Below are 21723 nucleotides of genomic sequence, written 5' to 3'. Positions count from 1 at the left end.
CAGCCCCTACACAGCTAGAGAGAGCCACAGAGCAACAAGTTACCCCCAAGAGTCAGGTTGAAGCCTCAACATTTGTCACCTCTCTTGAGCCATCTGCTCTCCTAATGAACTAAAGTGAATTATTACATGAGGCTGGAGTGAAAATGGAAACCAGCAACACTGATTCAACTGCATCTTTAGATGAGCTACCATACAAGGCCACAGGGAAGAGAGGGTTATGTGTGACCATCCCTGACTTTGGAGTTTGGCAAGGGTAAGGCAAGGCAAGACACCCCTGACCCTGTGTCCCAGTGTCCCGGGACCCTAGACTGGAGGCCCAAAAGCCAAAGGCAGGAGGCAGGTCAGACAAGTGATGCCTGGGGGGACTGTGATGAAGGCTCGGGAGGGGGCTAGGCAGGGTGCCGAAGACAGTCAGGCACTGGAGCCAAAGGAGGACAAATGGTGGCAGGAGGAGGACAGAGGAGGAAAATGAGGACCTCGGGACAAGCAAGCAGGAGCGCACTGGGATTGCAGCCATCCAGCCAGTTGGGAGGGCAGGGTGAAGGCCTGCTCACTGTGCATGGGGGGATGGGCCGGTTTGACAGAACCAAGCCCCCCTGTGCAGTGGTAGCTCTAAGGCACGAGAAATCTAAGTGGGATTCAGATCATTGGGTTCTGTCCCCAAGAGCAACAGTTGAGCAGACCAAGCACCTTGGACACCTTGGAGGTAGATGAATAGTTGGTTGCAGGGATCGGTTCATTCATACAGGACCCGTCCTTGAAGGAGCCACAAGCTGGGTTTGCTACAGGGCTGCGGTCACCTCAGTGGCTACAGGTGGACACTGAGCAATCTCCAGGCAGCGTACTGGGAGTGAGGGACATGGCGGACCTGTCCCCTCACCTCTTGGGTTAATAGATGCTGAACAGCCAGTCTCAGATATGATGAGGATTTGCATGAATGGGCAACCCATCCTGAGCACGAAAGGCCTAAGTGAGAGCCAGGGTCAAACAGAACTAGCTGGGTAATGGGGGGGTGGGGAGAGCACAGAAAGGTGTGATGACTCAGGCACAGGGAAGGAGGCCATAGTGACCCCGGCCACTCCCTGGGAGGTGCAGGAAGGCTTTGTACTGTGTCTCTGGCTGTGGGGATCTGAAAACAGCAGGAAGCCTCAGGAGGATTGAAAGCAGAGGGACAGTGGGACCTTCTTGCCAAAGAGCCCCCCCCCCCCAGCGGCAAGTGGAGATGGGAATGCAGGGAGAGCCAGCAGGAGGTGGCCCCATGTGAATGAGGGGATGCTGGACACAGGCCTCAGCCATGGGAGCGGAGGGCAGTACAAAGGCCAGGGTGCTGTGCTGGAGTGAGTGGGGACCAGACTCTGGCAGCTGACTGGAACTGAGGAGGAGGGAGAGAGAGGTGTCAAACATGACCTTGGTCTGTGACTTGAGCCAGCGGTGATGAGTGGAGGGATGACTTCCCACGGTGGGGTGCCCAGGAGGACGAGCAGCAGGAGGATGGGGCGGGAGTAAGAAGTATGTCTGACTGATGCAGAGGACCCCAGCAGTTGTTACCAGTTCTCCAGAAGCTCATCTCAGCACCAAGACCTCTTGCCCCTGGGTCTGAGACTGCTACAGGACACTTGGTTCCCTAAGGATGGTCCCTTGATGACATTCTTAGTCTGTTTGCCATGGGGTGGAAAAGGTGACAGTGGCAGAGACAGAGAGAAGAGGAAGGCTGTGTGTCAGAGTGTGCACGTAGATGGGGATGTGCATCCGTGGGCATACTTGTGCAGCTGGATGCAAATGGCTGGTGGCCCGCGGTTCCTGCCAACAGCCACAGGGACTAAGCTAACCTTGCTCCACCTCTGGGCGGCGGAATTCCCTCCACAGCTTCGAGCAGCTCTGCATCAACTTTGCCAACGAGCACCTGCAGCAGTTCTTCGTGCAGCATGTGTTCACCATGGAGCAGGAGGAGTACCTCTCAGAGAACATTGCCTGGGACTACATCCACTACAATGACAATCGGCCCACCCTGGATCTGCTGGCCCTTAAGCCCATGAGCATCATCTCCCTCCTGGATGAGGAGAGCCACTTCCCACAGGTACACCCCAGAGCCTGCTGACCCTCGGGTGGAGACCCCCACTCATGGCTCTTTCCCTCAAGATTGGGAAACTCCCCTGGGGTGGCCCATTGGTCCCTGGCCTGCCGAAACCTCTGTCAGGCATTAGCAGACCAGCCCCAGCTTAAGCAGCCTTGTCTCCTCCAAGTCCCACACCCACTGGAAGGCTCACCAACTCCACCCTCACCCCTACTCCCCAGCAGCGTGACTGATCATTTCCTCTAAGAACTCACCCCACCCCAGGAAGGGCTTGCTAGGGCTGCAAGGATGCCAGAGATGGAAATGCCTGCCCGCTCGCCCTCAAAGCACTCTGGCTGTCCTTGGGGAGGTAGACTTTCAAAGTAGTCAGTAAAGGCTCTGAGTCCAGAGAAGGGGGAAGCCAGGGTCAGGGTAGCTGGACAATCGTAGGGAAGGGTGGAGCAGGGAAGTGGCAGTGCAGGTAGGCAGACCCAGTCTCTGCTCCCAGCTCGGTCCTCACTCATTGTGACCAGTCGCCAGCCCTGGAAAGCAGTTTCCCATCTGTAAAAGGGTCCTCGCTCACTCTCAGCCCAGTTGCTTTGCCCCCGTGAGGGAGCCCCTGAGCCCTGTGGATGTGCCAGCTGAGCTCCCCATGGCTGGATTCTGGGACGTCAGCCCCTAGGGTGTCTGTGTTCTTCCAGGGGACAGATACAACCATGCTGCAGAAACTGAACAGTGTCCATGCCAACAATAAGGCCTACCTACAGCCCAGGAACATCCATGATGCCAGGTTTGGCATCGCCCACTTTGCAGGCGAGGTGTACTACCAGACAGAAGGTAGGTGCAGCTCTTCTCTACTTCCCCTTCCATCCAAATCTGGATCATTCTAGGAAGGCCATGGGAAGAAGGCTGAGAGGACAAGGTTATTTTGCAACATGAGCAATGGGACAAAGGGAATGGAATGGACCATGCACAGTTTTGTTTTTTTAGCAATAGCTCTATTTAGACATAATTCACATATATATAATTCACCCATCTTAACTGTACATCTCAATGGTCTTTAGTATATTCACAAAGTTGTGTAAGCATTGCCATAAGTCTGGAACATTTTCATCAATACAAAATGAAACCTTCCATTAACCATCAATCTACATTTCCCCGCCCCCAATACTGGGCAACTGTTCATTTCTGTCCCTATGGATTTACTTATTCTGGACGTTTCATACAAATGGAACCATCCAATATGTGGTCTTTGTGACTGGCTTCTTTCACTTAACATAATGTTTTTAAGGTTTGTCCACATCATAGCACATATCAGGACTTCGTTTCTTTATATTGCAGTATGATCACATTCCACTGTGCTAATATAGCACATCTCATTTGTCACTTCATCAATTGAGGGACATTTGGGCTGTTTCCACCTTTGGCTTTTATCAATAATGCTGCCATGAACACTCACATGCAAGTTTTTATATAGACAAATGTTTTCACTTCTCTGGTATGTACTGGGTCATATGGTAATTCTACATTTAGCTTTTTGAGTAACCACCACCCAACTGTTTTCCAAAATGACTGCACCATTTCACATTCCCACCAGCTATGTATGAAGGCTCCTATTTTTCCACATCCTCACCAACACTTGCTATGTGTGTCTTTTTTCTTTTAGCCATTCCAGTGGGTTTGAAGTGGTATCTCAGTGTAAAGTTGGTTTGGGTTCCCCTGATGCCTAATGATGTTGAGCATCTTTTCATGTACTTATTGGTTATTTGTTTATCATCTTTGGAGATATTTCTATCAAACCCTTTGCCCATGTTTTAATTAGTTGTCTTTTTATTGAGTTGTAAGAGTTCTTTATATAATCTGGATAAGTACCTTATCAGATATATGATCTGCAAATGTTTTCTTCTGCTCTCTGGGTCATCTTTTCACTTCTTTTTTTTTAATTTATTTTTTATTGGTGTTATCTTTTCACTTCTTGATAGTGTCTTTTGAAGCACAAAAGTTTTTCATTTTGATACAGTCTAATTATCTATTTTTTCCTTTGTTGCTCATGCTTTCGATGTCATGACTAAGAAACCATTGTCTGACCCAGGATTTACTTACCTCTGTGTTTTCTCCCAGGAGTTTTTTAGTTTTACCTTTTACACTTAGGTCTTTGATTCATTTTGCGTTCATTTTTATATATATACTGAGATATGGTCAGTCATGGTTTTGACTGAAGGAATAAAGGCCTGAGGGTCTTTATTTATCTATAGGGTCAACCGATTGGTGTGTTTAGAAAAATGAGAAAGGTGGTCAGGATAGTGGGTCAGGCAGCCACAGCAGCACTCTCTAGCTCATATGGAGAAACAAGGAGGAGCTCTGGCCTGTTTAACCAGAAACTCAAAGTCAGGGATGACCCATACATACTTTTCAGTTGGAGAGACCAGGCAGTAGGAAGGGCTGACATTTTTGCATGGAAGAAGTGAGGTATTGGGAGGTCAGGGGATTATTTCTGCTGTAGAATGAAATAGGACTCCTTCACAGTCCCCACCTGACCCTGGCTCTGGGGCTCTTCGGAAAGGGAGAGACCAGAGCCAGTGTGACCTGCAGGGTCCCAGAATACAGAGAAGACACTGAGTCCATCTCAACCTCCATAGACAATTCAAGGCCAAGTTTTATTTGAAGTGATGTGAAACTTTGTTGCGTATACTAAGATTAAGACAGCTTCTTTGTAGACTTTCTGAATGGAAAATTCTATTAATGTTCACTAAAGCTGAGGCTGCTAGTTTTTCTTTGGGTGCCATCTGTGCTGCTGAGCCCCACCTACTATACCCACTGTGGGGTTGAGCCTGGGGTGTTTCAATGCATCCCTTGAGAAAACCCCGGGTTGCAGAAGCTCTGCCAAAGCCTGGGGAGACACAGAGTGCCACCAAGTGTCTGCCCACTCTCTGCTGCAGAGGACAGCCTCCCTAGCACGTAGCTGGGAGAAGGGTATTTGTGTACAGTGCTTGTGCTCTTGTCTTGTGTACAGTGCTTGCTGGCCTCATGGTGCCTCCCAAGCATCTGGTGCAGTGTCTTCCCCTCACAGGCACTGGGGGCAGATGTGGGGGAAGTTGTCTTCCTACCCCCCTGACTCAATCTCCCTAACCCATACCAGGCTGTGCAGGTATGCACAGAGTGTCCCACTAAAAGGTGGGTGACTGAAAGGGGCAGAGTGGGAGAGGGAATTCAGGGTCGTGTCCTTGCGGGGCATCCCTACAAGTCCCAGGACTGTAGCCCTCACCAGCCTGGCTTTGAGACACAGCTCTTCTTCATCACCTTCTTGGTGATTCTGTGTCCCACCTTAGGGCAAGCCCATTCTTACCCATGCCCGGAGCCATGCCTGTGTTAGCAGCTGGCTAGGGCTGCCATAGCAAAGCTCTGCAGGTGGTAAAAGAGATTCATCTTCTCATGGTTCTGGAGGCCAGGAGTCCAAGATTAAAGCATTAGTCTTTCCGATGTCTCTGGCATCTTCAGCATTTCTATGAATCTGTGTCCACATCTGTAAAACACCAGTCACACTGGGTTACAGCCACCCAAATAGCTTCATTTTAACTTCATCACCTCTGTAAAGGCCCATCTCCGCATATAGTCATATTCTGATGTACTAGGAGTTAGAACTTCAAAGTATGGATTTTGGGGGGATGCAACTCAGCCCCTAGCACTGCCTCTCCTCAATTTCTGGATTCTCAGTCTTCAGGTTGGAGGGGCTCCTGGCAGAGGGAATGTCCTCAGACTGCCCCTGAACTGAGCAGTAGAGCCCATGAGAAAGGCCACATGGAAGCCAGGGGAGCCCCAAGGAGGGCCCTGGGGAGCCTCCTGGATTAGACAATGCTCAGGCTGGTCTCAAAGAATGAGCAGGAGCTGGCCTGGATGGATAAGCAGCGAAGAGTGTCCCAGAGTAGCTGGTGGGGGTTGGAGTTATAGCAGAGCCGGGGCCTCTGGGGGTGACTTGGCGTGGAGTGCAAGGCCACAGTGGCTCAGGAGATGAGGAGGGAGGAGAGGAGGAAGCCGTGCTCTGGTGGCAAGAGAGCAGAAGAAGGGTTCAGGCAGGGTGACACGGCAATGTGCTGTTTCAGGATGTCCCGGGTGTCCCGGGGGCCGTGAGCCAGGAAGGGTGGGACAGGAGCAGAGAGGTGGGCTGTGATCAAAGGAATGATTTGGGCAAAAGGAATGGCAGTGGCTTAGACAGGGGGTTGTGGTGGAGATGGTGGGTGCTGGGAGAGTGGCATTGGAGGGTTCAGATGTGAGTGTGATACACTGGTGTTGGGCAGAGATGGGCACAGGCGGGGGTGCAGGGAACTCCGCTGGCTGCACAGGGAGGTCGAGGGAGGGGTGAAGAGGGCAGCTTCTGTGGGGGTTCCTCTGGGCATCCCCACCTCGTTGCCCTCTCCTTCCCCTGGGGGTCAGAAGTGATGGCTGAACTGAGCTGGCGGGCGGGCTCTGCTTCCCCCACAGGCTTCCTGGAGAAGAATCGAGACATGCTGAGCACAGATATCCTCACTCTGGTCTACTCCTCCAAAAACAAGTTCCTGAAGGAGATATTCAAGCTGGAGTCAGCGGGGACCAAGCTGGGCCAAAGCACCATCATCCAGGCTAGCGCAGGGAGCCAGCTCTTCAAGGTGGGCTCCCGTGGGTGGCCCTGCCAGTGCCTCCTGGGTCTCTTGGCCCTCAAGGCCACAAAGGCCAGACAAGCATGCACAGGGATGACCTATCACCTGGGGTCTCCATTGTTCAGTCAGGGCCCAGAAGTGAGTGTAAAACAGGAGTGAGGTGTCGCTGCTGCTGCTGCATGGACAGTAGTAAGGTGACAGGTGCACCTGGATGTGGACAGGCCTGTGCACAGGCCTGCTTCTGAGTGTGTGGTGGTCTAGTGGAGGCACATCTGCTCTTGTTAATATTATGGTCTCTGTGTATATGTTGTATGTGTATGGTATGTGTATTGTGTGGTGTGTGCATGGTGTGTGTGTTTTGTATGGTGTTTGTGGGGAGTAGGTGTGGTGTGTGTGGTGTGAGTGGTATGTGTGGTATGTGTGGTGTGTGGTGTATGTGGTGTGTGTATGGGTATGTATGTGTATGTGGTATGGGATATGTGTGGTATGTGTGTATGGGGGTGTGTTATAGTGTGGATGGTATATATATGTGTGATGTGGGATGTGTGTGTGGGGGGTGTAGTATATGTGGGATGTGTGTGGGATAGTATGTGTGCTGTGTGTATGCATGTGCTATGACATATGTGATGTGTGTAAGTGGTATGGGGTGTGTGTGCGTGTGATAATGGTGTATGTATGGTGTGTATGTGTGTTATGGGGTGTGTGGCATGTACCAGGGAGTGTACTATGGTATGTATGGTATATGTGTGTGGTGTGTGCATGGTATGGTATGTGTCTTATGTCGTGTGTGTGTGTGTGTGGTACAGGGTGTGTGGTACAGCAGCAGTGGCACTAAGGGCCACTGACCAGGAAGGTGGACAGCAGAGAGCCCCCAGTGCTCCTCAAGGCAGCATAGGATTTCCTGGTGGGATGAGGGTGTGCCCACCCACTCTCTGGCACACCTCCACCCCTTAAGAGTGACTGTTCCAGAAAAGCCCTGCAAATTATCTAATTATCTCCCTCCCACCCTGGGCAGGGAGCTGGGGCCTGCTGAGTGGCTATGGAACTTGGGGTATAAGAACTTGGGCTGTAGGCAGGAGAAACTGTGCCCCCTGTGCCCCACTGGCCACGCTGAGGTGCCCTTCACCTTTCCTCATGCCCCGCCTGACCTCTGCAGGAGGCCTCTCCTATAACGTCAAGGCCCAGGGCCCACCGCGTGCAGGGCCATGTACAGAGCAGGCCCTGAGAGGCAACCAAGGAGCCATGAGGCTTTGCGGGAATTGCCCAGGTCTGGAACCAGGGGAGTCAGGCTGGACCCCCTGCATCACTGAGCCAGGCTAAACTCTCTACAGCTGAGGCCAGGGTACAGGCTCGTTCTGGCTCTGTGGGACCCCAAGAGCATGTCCTGGGGATTTCAGGGAGCAGGACGACGGTGAGGGAAATGCACGTGATTTTACAAACCAAGGCAACAGGAAAATGCAGCCCATTGTTACTATAAGGTGCCAATGATGGCATCCTCTTCTCAGAAGTGTTAACACATGTACTGCCAACTGATGGAATTTGGCAGTACATACCTTTGCTTGGGTGCATTTAACCTGGGAAGTGTTTGATCAAGGAGCATCACCTAAGATCATCATTGCACAAATTTTGAGACATTTTGCACATAATTTTGAGACATTTTTTTAAAAACTATATACGTATACTACAATGCATACAAAGTGCACTGTAAAACATTTTTTAAAACATACAAAACCAATACAAAAACTAAAAACATAGAAGGGTAGAGGCAAAAAATGAATGTTGTCAGTTCTCACATTCTTTCTCACTCTGGTGTATCATCTTGTACACCCCTCTTGGGAGACCCCACCTCTAGACAGGACACCTTGCCCCATCTTACTCACCAGAACCTATGGTGGGCCAGTGAGTGAGGGGCTGAATGAGTGCAGCCCTGCCTCTCTGTGGGACCTTGGCAGAAACCCTCATCTGGGTCAGCTGTGCCCCAGGCTGAGCTCCCCAGCCCCCCACTTATGCCTCTGCTTCTGCCTGCAGTCTGCAGACTCCAGCAAGCAGCCCTCCACATTGGCAGGCCAGTTCAAGAAGTCCCTGGACCAGCTGATGAAAATCCTGACCAGCTGCCAGCCCTACTTTATCCGCTGCATCAAACCCAATGAGTACAAGAAGCCACTGGTAATGAGGGGAGGCTGGGCGCATGCATGGAGAGGGAGGGGGCATCTACTAGATGATTCTCATGGCATCTAGGGTCACACTACTCCCTTCTGCAGGGTCTGGTCAGCATTAGGGCTATCTACCCCCAGATGGGGACACTGAAGTAAGGTGACCAGTCTAGGCCATTCAAAGGTCAGTGACTGGCAGGACTTTGTATAACCCAGACCTCTGTTGTCTCAGGCCTGTCTCAGTCTGTATGCCCTTGGCCAGGTGCTTTGCTTCTTTGAGCTGATTTTCTCTTCTGTAAAGTAAGAATCGTGCCTGCCTGTGGGGGCAGCAAGGACTGTACATGATGTTTTTGGCAAATTTGCATGTGTAAACCCCACTCAATAAGGGGTAACAACCAGTACTAGGATGGAAGAGGCCGGCTAGCTGCTGGTCACCAAGACCTGAGGCCAAGCACTCTTTGAAGGGTGGCTTTATCCGCCTATGCGTGGGGTGGGGTGGGAGCCTGCTGTCCGCCCGGGAGTCCCGGGTCTGTGGGCTTGGGAACCCCACCCAGAGGCTGAAATACAGGATCCCCAAAACTGGAAGATGCCATATAAAAGGAGATAAAATGACAAAAAAATTTTAAAGGGGAAAAATTAATATTACATGAATTTGATTATATTTTTTGAATAGAATAAAATTATATGAAATTGGGACTGGCCCAGGAAATCCTGAATGTATCTTCCTTAGAGGCACGACACCTCTTAGAGAATAACTGTGCTTCCAGAGGCCCTCTGGCCACCTTCCCACCCCAACTTGCAGAGCTGGTACAGGTGGGCAGGGCCTGAGGCTGAAGTTCCTGTTTGTCTAGCACCCCTGGCTGGCACATTTCTCAGAGACAGTGGGTGTCCCGTGGTGGTTGAGAGGCAGGCTGAGGGTCAGGCAGGCTCAGGGTTAAACATGGCTCAGCCACTCAGGAGTGTGGTGCTGAGCCTCCGCCATCTCTCTTTAAACTGGACCTAAGTATCCCATCATGCAGGGCTGTTGGAAAGATGAAATGAAAAACACTGAGCCCACAGGAAATGCTCAATAAGTGGAAGCCAATTAGTTGCCCAGACTAACTGATGGGGGGCCGTGGACCCCATCAGCAGTTGGCTCTGTGGCCTTCAGTGCTTCCGTGTGGGTAACTGCCTGCTGGTGAGCTTGCCAGATTCGAGGGTGTGCCCCTGGTCCCCAGGCTCGGAGGTTGAAGGGAGGTTGTCCAGAAGCTAAGCAGTATAGACCGAGGCCATGGTGGGGACCCCATATCCCTGGGCAAAGCGTCAGGCCTGTATTCCTGTCTGTCGGCCCTGCTGTCCCTGGATGGGGGGGGGGGGGGGGCAGAAAGAGTAAGTTGGCTAGAATATTTTCTGACACTGGGTATGAAACGCATTTCTTCATTCCCTTAGACTGTGGGAGGCAGAATGGTCTGGAAGCGCTGCAGGGGCGCCCAGCCCAACACAGGCAAGGCCAAGAGGAAATATTTCAGCATGACATATGCAAATAGCTTTTCTATTCGTTTTATATAACTTTGCATATCCTGAGAACGAAGGAAGCATTGAGCGCTCTGGTGGACGTTACAGTTTGTACGGTACCGACTTCCAAGTCCTCGGAAACACTTTTGGGGCTTTTCAGGGACTTCGGGCCAAATGCCTCTCTTCCAAAGAGAGGTTCGGCCAGCCCCGTTGAGCTGTGCTGCGCGGGCAGGTGCAGGAGGCCGAGCGCCCACCGCGCGGCGGCTCAGGAAGCGCCCGGCTCCCGTCTGCCCGCAGCTCTTCGACCGCGACCTGTGCCTCCGGCAGCTGCGTTACTCGGGGATGATGGAGACCGTGCACATCCGCAGGTCCGGCTTCCCCATCCGGTACACGTTCCAGGAGTTCGCGCAGAGGTTCGGCGTGCTGCTGCCCAGCGCCGTTCGCCTGCAGGTGCCTGTTGCACACCGGCCCTAGGACCCTGGGACCCTAGGAAGCGGCAGTGGTCACCCCCCGAGCCTCTGCCTCCTCCAGGCGCCCCAACTCCCAGTTCCCCGGGCCCCCCTAGCTGCCCTCCAGGGAGTGGACTCCAAGCTTCGAGATGACCCTCGTTCCTCCCTTCCTCCCGCTCCTCCCCGGGTGCCTCCCCGGGTGCCCTGGCAGTGAGGGAAGGGGTGGTTCGCACCGGGTCACACTCCCTGGACGAGGCTGGTGGTTGTACGTCGGTTCTAGGAGGTGTCTGCGGTTGAAAGCACAGACTTCTGTGGCAGGTGCTGGAGAGATGCTGTGTGGCTGATCGCTATTTGGGGCAGGAGGTCCTTCCCTCCTGATCACACTTAACCATCCTAAACTTTGGGCTGTCCAAGTACCCGACAGCCACACTGAGGCTCCAGGCCCATGCAGCGTCGTGGCCCCGAGGTTCTAGGTCCTGGGTGCTCCCTGGGCCCAGTCCTTGTTTGGAAGTGCTGGAGCCTGTGTGCTGGCTGAGCAACACTGACTGTGAAACCCAGAGGAGGAGGAGGACTTGAATCCCAGAAAGCACTGGAAAGGGACCCTCTGCTTCCCACCTGGGGGAAGGGGTGCTGCTCCAACTCCACCCAGCCACTCCTGTTTTCTCCTTGGCAGCTTCGAGACAAGGCTCGCCAGATGACCCTGCGCATTGCTGAAATGCAGCTGGGGACGGACAAAGAATGGAAAGTGGGAAAGACCAAAATTTTCCTGAAGGTGAGCCCCCAAACATGCTGCCTGAATTTCCTCCTTGGGGCTGGTCCCATGCCCACCAGGTGGCTTCCCCTCACCCACCCAGAGCTAATGTCATGGGAGCCTGCTCAGGTATGGCCCCCACTCTGAGGCCCCCTGTTGTAGAAAGCCATGCTGGGGGGAAGGGAGGCAGGAGGAATGTGGGGAGGGCTCAGCCCAGCCTGCAGAAGTCCAGGAGGCTTCTCAGAGTGGGGAATCTAAGATAAGACCTGAGGATAAGGAGGAGCTGCTCCGAGCCACCAGGCAGAAGCAAGAAGCAGCTCAGGGTAGGCTTCCACTATCCCTGAGAATAGTCCTCCTCCTCAGTGCCGGTAGCTACAGTCTGAAATCAGGTGGCCAAGGAGGGGAGGAATAGAGTGCCCATCCCTCCACTTCTCCCCATTCCTGGCTGCTCCTTGAGGCCACCATCAGAGGCCGAGTGTATTTCTGTGTCCACAGTGCCCACCTGGGCACATGAAGAGGCTCAGCATCTGCTTGATGGGAGGCTGATGGAGGTAGGAGAGGGCACCAAGCCTTTGCCTCTCCTTATCACTTGCCAAAGCACCAAGCTGCTTTGTGTTCTACAAGGATGGTAGGGACTAGGATGGGACTAGGATGGCAAGCCCAAGGGAACAGCGATCCAGGTGAAGCACAAAGGCAGGCCAGAGAAAGTCATAGCTCAGGGGCAAATAGGGCTCATCAACTCACTTTGAATCCTACTTAAAGGCTGGAAGAAACATATTTCTATTGAAACAAGCATGAGTCTATAATACAAGTTGGGTGACATTTCACATGAATTGTGGGAAATAAAACAGCTTCGGGGAAACTTTTTGCCCGCTCCTTGGGTTCTCCAGAGTGGAAATGAAATTTGCCACATTGAATTAACAAGAAGAGAGAACTAAAATGGGAAGTTCTTCGATTGGGAACTGGGGTATTGTTGCAGCTCCTGTCTCTGAGCCACATCAGGATCAATTTGAAGGCCCCTTCCCCTGCTTGCCTCCTGGGAACACATATGGGAAAAGTCTGAAAGATGTTTCTGGAGACAGAGCCCTGGCCCCAGGTAGGGTGTGGAGATGAGTAGAGGCAGCTACATACCGGATGTCTTCTGTTCCAGGATAACCAGGACACTCTACTTGAGGTACAGAGGACCCAGACCCTGGACAAGGCAGCAATCAACATCCAAAGAGTACTGCGAGGCTACAAATACAGGTGCTGGCCTGGCCCAAACCCCTCTCAGCCCACATACTTACATCTATTCATGGGCTTATCTGCCACATGTATATATCCTCTTTGGTGAAACATCTGTCTGTGTCGTTTACCCTGTTTCTGATCGGATTCTTCGTTGAGTTGTGAGAGTTATTTATATATTCTAGACCCTAGACCTTTGTTGGATGTATGGTTTGCAAATATCTTCTCCCAGTCTGTAGGTTTTCTTATTTATTTATTTATTTATTTATTTATTTATTTATTTATTTGAGAGAAAGAGAGAGAGAGTACAGAGGGAGAGTGTGAGAGAGAAGCAGACTCCCTACAGAGCAAAGAGCCTGATGTGGGGCTCTATCCAAGGATCCTGAAATCATGACCTGAGCTGAAGGCAGACACTTAACTGACTGAACCACCCAGGTGCCCCTAGTTTTTCTTTAAGTCCTCTTAAGTGGGTCTTTGCAGAGCAAAATTTTTAGTTTTGAGTGAATCCAGTTCATCAAATTTCCTTTCATGGAGCATGCTTTTAGTGTCACATCTAAGATCTCTGCCTGAAAGTTTTCTCCAATCTTTTTTTCTAGAAGGCTCTGTAGTTTTACAGTTTACATTTAGGTCCATTTTCATTTTGAGCTAAATCTTGTATAGCATGTGAGACTTAGGCTACAGTTCTTTTTAAATATTTTCCCCAGTGGATGTTGCCACAGCATCATTCATTGAAAAGTCCATCCTTCTTTCAATTAATTGATTTTGCACCTGTGTCGAAATCAGGTGGGCATATTTGGGGGTTTGTTTCTGCATTCTCTATTCTGTTCCATTGATCTATGTGTCTGTTCCCTTGCCACACTCTCTTATTCCCTGTAGTTATATAAGTCTTAGACTTGTGTAGACTGAGTCCTCCCACCTTTTTCTTTTTCAAAATTGTTTTTAGCTGTCTGGGCCCTTTGCCTTTCTAAGGAAAGACCTTATCCATATCTACAAAATATTCTTGCTGGGATTTTGGTAATAATTATGTTATACATAATTTGAGGAGAATTGACATCTCTACTATCTTAAGTTTTCTAATCCATGAATTCTGTTTATTTAGATCTTCTTTGATGTCCTTCACCAATGTTTTACAGTTTTGTTATACATGTTCTGAACATGTTTTGTTAGATTTACACCTAAATTGGGGGCATTTCTTTGAGAAATTATAAATGGTACTGTATTTTTAATTTTGGCATTGATGTGTTCATGGCTAGTCTAAAAATATTATTGATTTGTTTGTGCTGACTTTGTTTCATGCCACTTTACTGAAGCCACTTACTTTTTATGGATTTCTTGAAATTTTCTATGTAGACAATCACATCTGCAAAAGGGACAGTCTTATTTCCTCCTTTCCAATCTTTATGTCATTTATTTACTTTTCTTGCTTTATTGCACTGGCCAGAACTTCCAGTACTATAAGATTGGTAAGAGCAGATATCTTTGCTTTGTTTCATATCTCAGAGGAAAGCACTCAGTCTTTAACCAATCAGTATAATGTTAGCTGTAGGTTTTTTGTAGATGTTCTTTATCAAGTTGAGGACATTTCCTATACTCATAGTTTTCTGGGAGTTTTTCTCAGAAACGGGTGTTGAATTTTGTCAAAAAAAAATTTTTTTGCATCAGCTGATAAGATCATGTGATTTTTTTTCTTGATTAGCCTTTTAATATGGTGGATTATATTGATCAATTTCTGAATCTTGAACCAGCTTTGCATGCCTGGAGTAAGTCCTACTTAGTCATAGTGCATAGTTCTTTTTATATATTGCTGAATGCTATTTGGTAATATTTTGTCATGAATTTTTGCATCTATATTTATGACACCTATAGTTTTATTTTTCTTCATTTGTAATATCTTTATCTGGTTTTGGTATCAGAGTAACATTACCTTCATAAAATGAATTAGGAAATGTTTCCTCCTCTTTTATTTTCCAGAAGAGATTGTGTAGAACTGATGTGAATTCTTCTTTAAATGTTGCTAGAATTCTCCATTAACAACACCATGTTGGCCTGGAGACTTCTTTATGGAGAGTTCTTAATTATAAATTCCTTAATATTTGGGACACCTGGGTGGCTCAGTGGTTGAACGTCTGCCTTTGGCTCAGGGCTTGATCCCGGAGTCCCGGGATCGAGTCCTACATCGGGCTTCCTGCATGGAGCCTGTTTCTCCCTCTGCCTGTATCTCTACCTCTCTGTGTCTCTCATGAATAAATAAGTAAAATCTTTTTTAAAAATTCCTTAATAGTTAAAAGACAATCTAAAGTATACATTTCTTCTTGAGAGAGTTGTGGTAATTAGTGCTTTTTTAAGTATTGAGGTCCATTTCATCTAAGTTGTCAAATTTATATGTATATGGTTATTCATAGTATTCTATTATTATCATTTTGATGTCTGCAGAAGCTATGATGATACCCCGTTTCATTCCTGATATTGACAATTTGTGTATTTCTCTTTTCTTTGTCTGTTTTGCTAGAGGTTTGTCTATTTTATTGACCTTCTCAAAGAACCATCTTCTGATTTCATCTGTTGCTTTTCTTTCTTCCTGTTTTCAATTACAGTGATTTCTGCTCTTTCTATTATTTCTTTTCCTCTTCCAGTTTTGAGTGTATTTTACTCTTATTTTTCTAGATTATTAAGGTGGGAACTTAGACAATGGAATTTAAACCTTTTCTTCTATTCTAGTGTAAAATGCTACAAATCTCCTCAGCACACTTTAGCTGTGTCTCATACATTTTGATATAGTGTTCTTTCATTTTTATTCAGTTCACTTTCAAAAAAGTTTCCTCTGAGACTTTCTCTTTGGTCCATGTGTTATTTAGAAGTATGTTGTCAAAAAAAAAAATAGAAGTATGTTGTCAAGTTTCTTAGTGTTTGGAGATTGTCCTGTTATCATACTGTTCTTGATTTCTACTTTGATTCCATTGTGGTCAGAGACATACTCTGAGTTAAATTTTTTAACGTGCTGATATTTCCCTTATGGCCCAGGATATGGACTGTTTTATTATATGTTCTAAAGGTCTTTGAAAAGGATATATATTCTGCTGTTTGGTGGAATGTTCTAAAAGTGTCAATTAGATCTTATTTTTTGATAGTGATATTGAATTTTATATTCTTGCTAATTTGTTGCCTGGTTGTTCTACCAATTATTGAGGAGGGAGTGTTGAAGTCTCCAACTATAATTGTGTATTTTCCCATTTTTCATTTTAGTTCTATCATTTTTTGCTTCATATATTTTTCAGTTGTGTTGTTTGGTACATACACATTTAGGACTGCTATGTCTTCTTAGTAGATTTATCGTCTTATCATCATGTAATATCCCCCTTTGTATCTGGTTATTTTCTTTGCTCTGAAGTCTACTTTATCTGAGAATAATACAGCCAGTCTTGTTTTATTTTGGTTACTATTTGTATGACATATATCTTTCAGTCTTTTACTTTCAACATGTATTTCAACTGAGTTTCCCATAGACAGTCATGCTTTTAAATCTATTAAGCCAATCTCTGTCTTTCAGTTGATGTAGCTATGCTTTTTATACTTAATGTAATTATTTATATGTTAGACCTTGAGTTTGCTATTTTAGTTTTTGTTTCTGTTTGTTCTCTGTTTTCTTTTTCCTGCCTTACTGTGGATTACCTAAATATTTTTTAAATTCCATTTTTATTTATTTAGAGTGTTTGAGAGTGTATTTCTTTTAATAGCTTTTTTTTAGTGGTTGCTCTATTATTACATGAAATATACACAAATTATGACAGTCTACCAGTGACATCATTTTACCACTTTGAGAAGCATAGAAACTTTATCTCCCTTTATGTCCATTTACCTTCTCCCATTTGTAATATAATTTTCCTTAAATGTTTCCTTTACACACATCTAGAATCACATCAGACAGTGTTACAAATTTTGCTTTAATCATCAAAAATAATTTAGAAAACTCAAAAGGAGAGGAAAGCCTATTGTATTTGCCTATATTGTTGCTTACTATTTCTTTTTTTCTTCCTGACATTCCAAGGTTTCTTTTAACATTTCCTTTTTCTTTGAAGAACTTCCTTTAGTCATTTTTTTAGGATAGGTTTACTGGCAATCCTCTTAGTGCTTTTAGTTTTCCTTCATCTGATGATGTCTTGGTTTCTTCTTTGTTTCTGAAAGATATTTTCACTAACGTAAATTCTGGTATAACAGCTCTTTTCTCTCAATCCTTGGAAAATAATTGTGCCACTTGCTCCTGGGCTTCATGGTGTCTGATAAGAAATGTGTGGTTTCTATCTTGTTACTTTCAAGATTTTTTTGCCTTCAGTTTTCAGAAGTTTGACCATGATGTATCTTGATATGATTTAGTTGACTCTATCCTGTTTGAAGTTTGCTCAGTATCCTGACTCTCTATGTTTATATCTTTTGCTACATTTATAAGCTTTCAGCCATTATTCCTTGTAATGCTTTTTCAGCACTGCCTTTTTTCCCTTTCTTTCTAAGACTCCAATAACAACAACAACAACAAAAATAGATATAGTCCCACTGGTCTGAAACTCTGTTCACTTTGTTTTGGTCTCTTTTCTCTCTGCTTTTCGGACTGGGTGATTTCTACTGTTCTGTCTTCAAGCTCATTGACTCTTTACTCTCTTCTTTCCCTCTGTTGCCAAGCCCATCCATGGAGGTTTTGTTTTTGTTTTTGTTTTTTAGTTATTGTATTTTTCCACTCCATTTTGTTCTACTTTATGTCTTTTACTTCCTTAGTGAGACTTTGTGTTTTGTCATTTGTTTCAAGGGTGTTTATAATTGTTCATTGAAGCATTTTCATAATGGCTAACATTTCTGTCAGTGTTGGCACATGTTGCTTGTTTTTTCTCATTATTTAGCTTCTAGTCTGGGGAATATGAGGTAAAAAGAAAAGCCAGAGGAGTTACCACCGTTACTCCTTGGATCTGAGATCTCTAACTGGCCTGCCTTCTCTCCACATTTCAGAGTCTTCTTATATTTGTTTTATATAAATGTACAAGGTTTTTAGTTGTAGTTAGCAGGAATAATGGGGAAAAGTATGCCTACTATATCTTCCCAGAAGTGATCATCAATGATAATTGATAGTGTTCTTGTTCTTCTGGACAATAAAATTAGATACAAATATTAAAGAAAAGATAGAAACTAGAGTTTCTCAACTTCACCTCTGTTAACATTTTGGATTAGATAAATCTTTGTTGTGAGGAGCTGTCCTGGGCTTTATGGGATGTTTAGTAGCATCCCTGGCCTCTACTCATAACATACCAGTAGCACCCTCCTCCCCCATCCCATAGTCATAGTAACCCAAAATGTCTCTAGACATTGCCAAATTGGGGAGTGGGGAGAATCACCCCCATATAAGAACCACTGGTATAAGTATTAGAAAGGAAACAGATTATCTCTATTTTAGATAATTACTTACTTCAGCCTTGTATTAGAATCAACTGGGGAGATATTTATACTATGTGTGTATACATATACCACAAAATATTAGATAGATAGATAGATAGATAGATAGATAGATAGATAGATATTCTCCAGACCCATTAGCCAAGATTCTGACTTAATCCTTAATCAGACTGGGTAGGACCTGGACATCAATAAATATTGACGTTCTCCAGATCATTTTTTTTAAATATTTTATTATTTATTTATTCATGAGAGAGGTAGAGATACAGGCAGAAGGAAAAGCAGACTCCCTGTGGGGAGCCTGGTGCAGGACTCTATCCCAGGACCCAGGATCACTACCTGAGCCAAAGGCAGATGCTTAACCACTGAGCTACCCAGGTGCCTTCCCCAGATCATTTTTAATATGGTTGAGATCTACTGTCCTAAACCTAAAAAAAAAATCCTGAAAAATTATTAGAAATGATAAGGAAACTCAGGTAAGTGTGAGATAAATGTACATCTATATGCACCAAGCTCACTTCACCAGGAGCCATGTTTTAGGTTACCCCTCTGTATTTAGGCCACTTTCCACCATGCAGAGGGGAGCAGTCTGGTGGAACTTCAGGGGCTGCCCTCCTGCCTTGACCTGCCTCCAGAGAGGCACCCTGGTCCTAGGATTTCTGACCTGGTTCCCAGAAGACACCTGGGCTACTGGTCAGAGGATCAGGAAAAACCTGACAAAGAGTAAAAAGTTGGAAATGAGCTTTATCCCTTCATAGATCTTTGGAAGGAGTGAGGAAAAATTATCTGATTGCTCTAAAAATTGGACTGTCCTAATTCACAGATTTGTGTAGTTGGCAGTAGATTTAAGTTCTTAACATGTGTGTCTTTGGCTTATAAAGCCTTCTGGGAAAGAAATAATGTATGTATTCATTTTCCCCAACACTTCATTATCCCTCTTCCCTTCAAATCATCCCCCCTCCCCAAGACTTTGAAATGTCTAAGGTTGTTACACATTCAGACTTGCATTTCCTCTTCTAGGAAGGAGTTCTTGAGACAGAGGCGGGCCGCTGTGACCCTCCAGGCCAGGTGGAGAGGCTACTACAACAAGCGGAACTTCAAGCAGGTGAGAGGACTCACTAGGGAGACTACTCCAACTGAAAACTTGTTCATGTGAATATGAGAACTCAGGCAGGAAGGATCAGATCACTAACTCACTATAACAGGCCTCAAATGACCAGCCCTCAGCATTCTACATACTCTCTGTTTAGCATCATCTAAGGTGACATGGTCTGTGGGCTTCAGAGTGATCTCTTGCAGAAGTTTGGACGTCTCTAGAGCTAGGATGAGATGTCCTGCTCTGAAATCACATAATGATTGGCTTCTCAATTTGCAAGCAACAAAGTGGGTTGATGGATTAATCTCTGTTTCAAGCTCTGCTTTCTAATTTTTTTCTTAACCACAGGCACTGTTAATGAGTGTATATTCAATGAATGAACTAGAACAAACTTAACCACACCCTATTGGGCCTCACTTGACTGCTTTCCTTTGTAATGGATGTGACTGTGGTGGGAACATGCAAACCAGGGCCAGGAAACCAGGCTCAGGAAACCAGGACCAGATGAGCTCTGAAAGGCTACAGTTCTGTGGAGGAGAGTGAAGGCCTCTGGTTACTGGGCTGTGGAATGATGCTTTGGAGGCAAGAGGAGCCTTTGAGAGTCTGGACAGGAGAGGCTGAAAGGCAGGGAACAGGGGAGCAGAAACAAGATGCACATCTTTGCATTTTGAAATTTGTCTATGTGCTGTGCTCACAAGGATGTAATGGCAGCTGACATGGATGGAAAGGCTACTTAGAAGCCTTGCTTTGCATGCATCATTTTATTTATTATTAAACCAACCCCACATGTCAAGAAGCTGAGGTATTGAGAGATTAAATAATTTTCCCAGGAGCACACAACTAGTAAGCAGTAGAGCTGGGGTTTGAATGCAGATCTATATAACCTCTAGGCTTGTAAGATGAAACATGACCCCACACACCCGGCACCCATTGGATTGGTCATTGAGAAGCCAAGACTCATCCAGGGGCTCAGGAATCGCTGTGCACCAAAGCATGTTTGCAGCATAGAAGTGGATTTATTATTTCCTCTTTATTTTAAAGATCCCAGAAATTAGCTTCATGAAGCAAGCCACAGGCCTCCACACAGGTGCACTAGCTTCTGATGGTTTACCTGGACTGGGCTTTAGGTGTGACAAGCAAGGCCTCTGGAATCCCATCACCCATGTGACATCCAAACCAATTCTCTAATCTGGCCACTTTATTGATTATGCCATTTAATAATACTTATTTAGCACTTACTTGCATGCCAAGGACTGTTCTAAGCGCTTTGCAAGTAATAACTCACTTAACATGCTCATGCTTGTAGATGCATAACATTTTAGCACTATCTCTTTGCCAAAAAGTAGATTCACTGCAAAGCTAATTTGCAAGGTCTCCTGGGGTGTATGACTTGCCTCTCTTTCTCTCTGTCCGTTTGGGAAGGCCTTCTCTATGCTCTTTGCCTTGCTGGGCCCAGGCTTCCTTTTGAGTGTCTGTCCCTTTTGCCTCCACAGATCCTCTTGGGTTTTGAGCGCCTGCAGGCCATTGCCCGGAGCCAGTGGCTAGCAAAGCAGTACCAGACCATGCGGCAGAGGATGGTCCAGCTGCAGGCACTCTGCAGGGGCTACCTTGTGCGCCAGCAAGTCCAGGCCAAGAGAAGGGCAGTGGTGGTCATACAGGCACATGCCAGGGGCATGGCTGCGCGGCGGAACTTCCAGCAGCAGAAAGCCAATGTAGGTGTAGCCCTCCTCAGCAGTGAGGGCTGACTGGGGCCCATAGCAGGAAGGCAGACAGGAGGGGTGAGCAGCAACATAGAGCTCTCACCAGATACTCCCATCCCCTCTGTGTCCAAAGTTATTACTGCAACATGTCCTTATATGCTCTGGGACACCTAGGTCGCCCCCAGGAGCATGGAGGATGTAACATAGAAGACGCATCATGTCACCAGAATGGTCTTATACCTGGAACCTGGAAATTGAGCTTCTTGATCCCCTTCTCTTAGTCTTGGGGACACTTGGCAGGACTGGTCCATCCCTGAACGATGGAGGAAATCAGGGCCAGATGAGCTATGGGAGACCACAGCTCTGTGGAGGAGACGAAGGGCCCCTGTGAGTGGGCCATGGCACGACACTTCTGGGGCAGGGAAATTCCAAGAGAAGCCTTTGAGTCTCTGGGCAAGAGAGGCTGATGGGCAGGGAGCAGGGGAGCGGTGCAGGGTGTACATCCCTGCATTTTGAAATTTCACCCTTGTGATCCCCTTTCCTACAGGGGGCACCCAAGACTCAACCTCTTTCTTCAGAACTCACTCATTTGGCAACTGTGATAAGGAAAAGGCTAGGATGAAGTCTGAGCCTGCTCTAGAGATGAAAAATTGGGTCTGCTGAGCCCATTACTAGTACAGTGGCCAGGGCAAGTAAGACAATAGACCCACAGACATGCCTCTGCTCCCAAGTA

At 46.8% G+C, this 21723-nt stretch overlaps 1 protein-coding gene across 2 annotated transcripts in view; it reads left to right on the top strand.

Annotated features, from left to right (window-relative positions):
* MYO7B (myosin VIIB) overlaps positions 1 to 21723 on the top strand; it is an 85957-nt gene that overhangs the window by 35824 nt on the left and 28410 nt on the right. For both annotated transcript variants that reach the window (XM_025435919.3, XM_049097219.1), the window contains exons 13-21: positions 1867 to 2077; positions 2755 to 2890; positions 6533 to 6696; positions 8716 to 8853; positions 10632 to 10784; positions 11457 to 11555; positions 12685 to 12779; positions 19215 to 19299; positions 20784 to 21002. In XM_025435919.3, coding sequence (XP_025291704.1) covers positions 1867 to 2077; positions 2755 to 2890; positions 6533 to 6696; positions 8716 to 8853; positions 10632 to 10784; positions 11457 to 11555; positions 12685 to 12779; positions 19215 to 19299; positions 20784 to 21002 — 1300 coding nt within the window. The remainder of the gene's footprint in view (positions 1 to 1866; positions 2078 to 2754; positions 2891 to 6532; positions 6697 to 8715; positions 8854 to 10631; positions 10785 to 11456; positions 11556 to 12684; positions 12780 to 19214; positions 19300 to 20783; positions 21003 to 21723) is intronic.

This window comes from Canis lupus, chromosome 19 (assembly GCF_003254725.2).
Source record: "Canis lupus dingo isolate Sandy chromosome 19, ASM325472v2, whole genome shotgun sequence".
Taxonomy (NCBI): domain Eukaryota; kingdom Metazoa; phylum Chordata; class Mammalia; order Carnivora; family Canidae; genus Canis; species Canis lupus.
The sequence above is the reverse complement of the archived record's forward strand: the minus strand, read 5'-3'. Positions and strand labels throughout refer to the sequence as shown.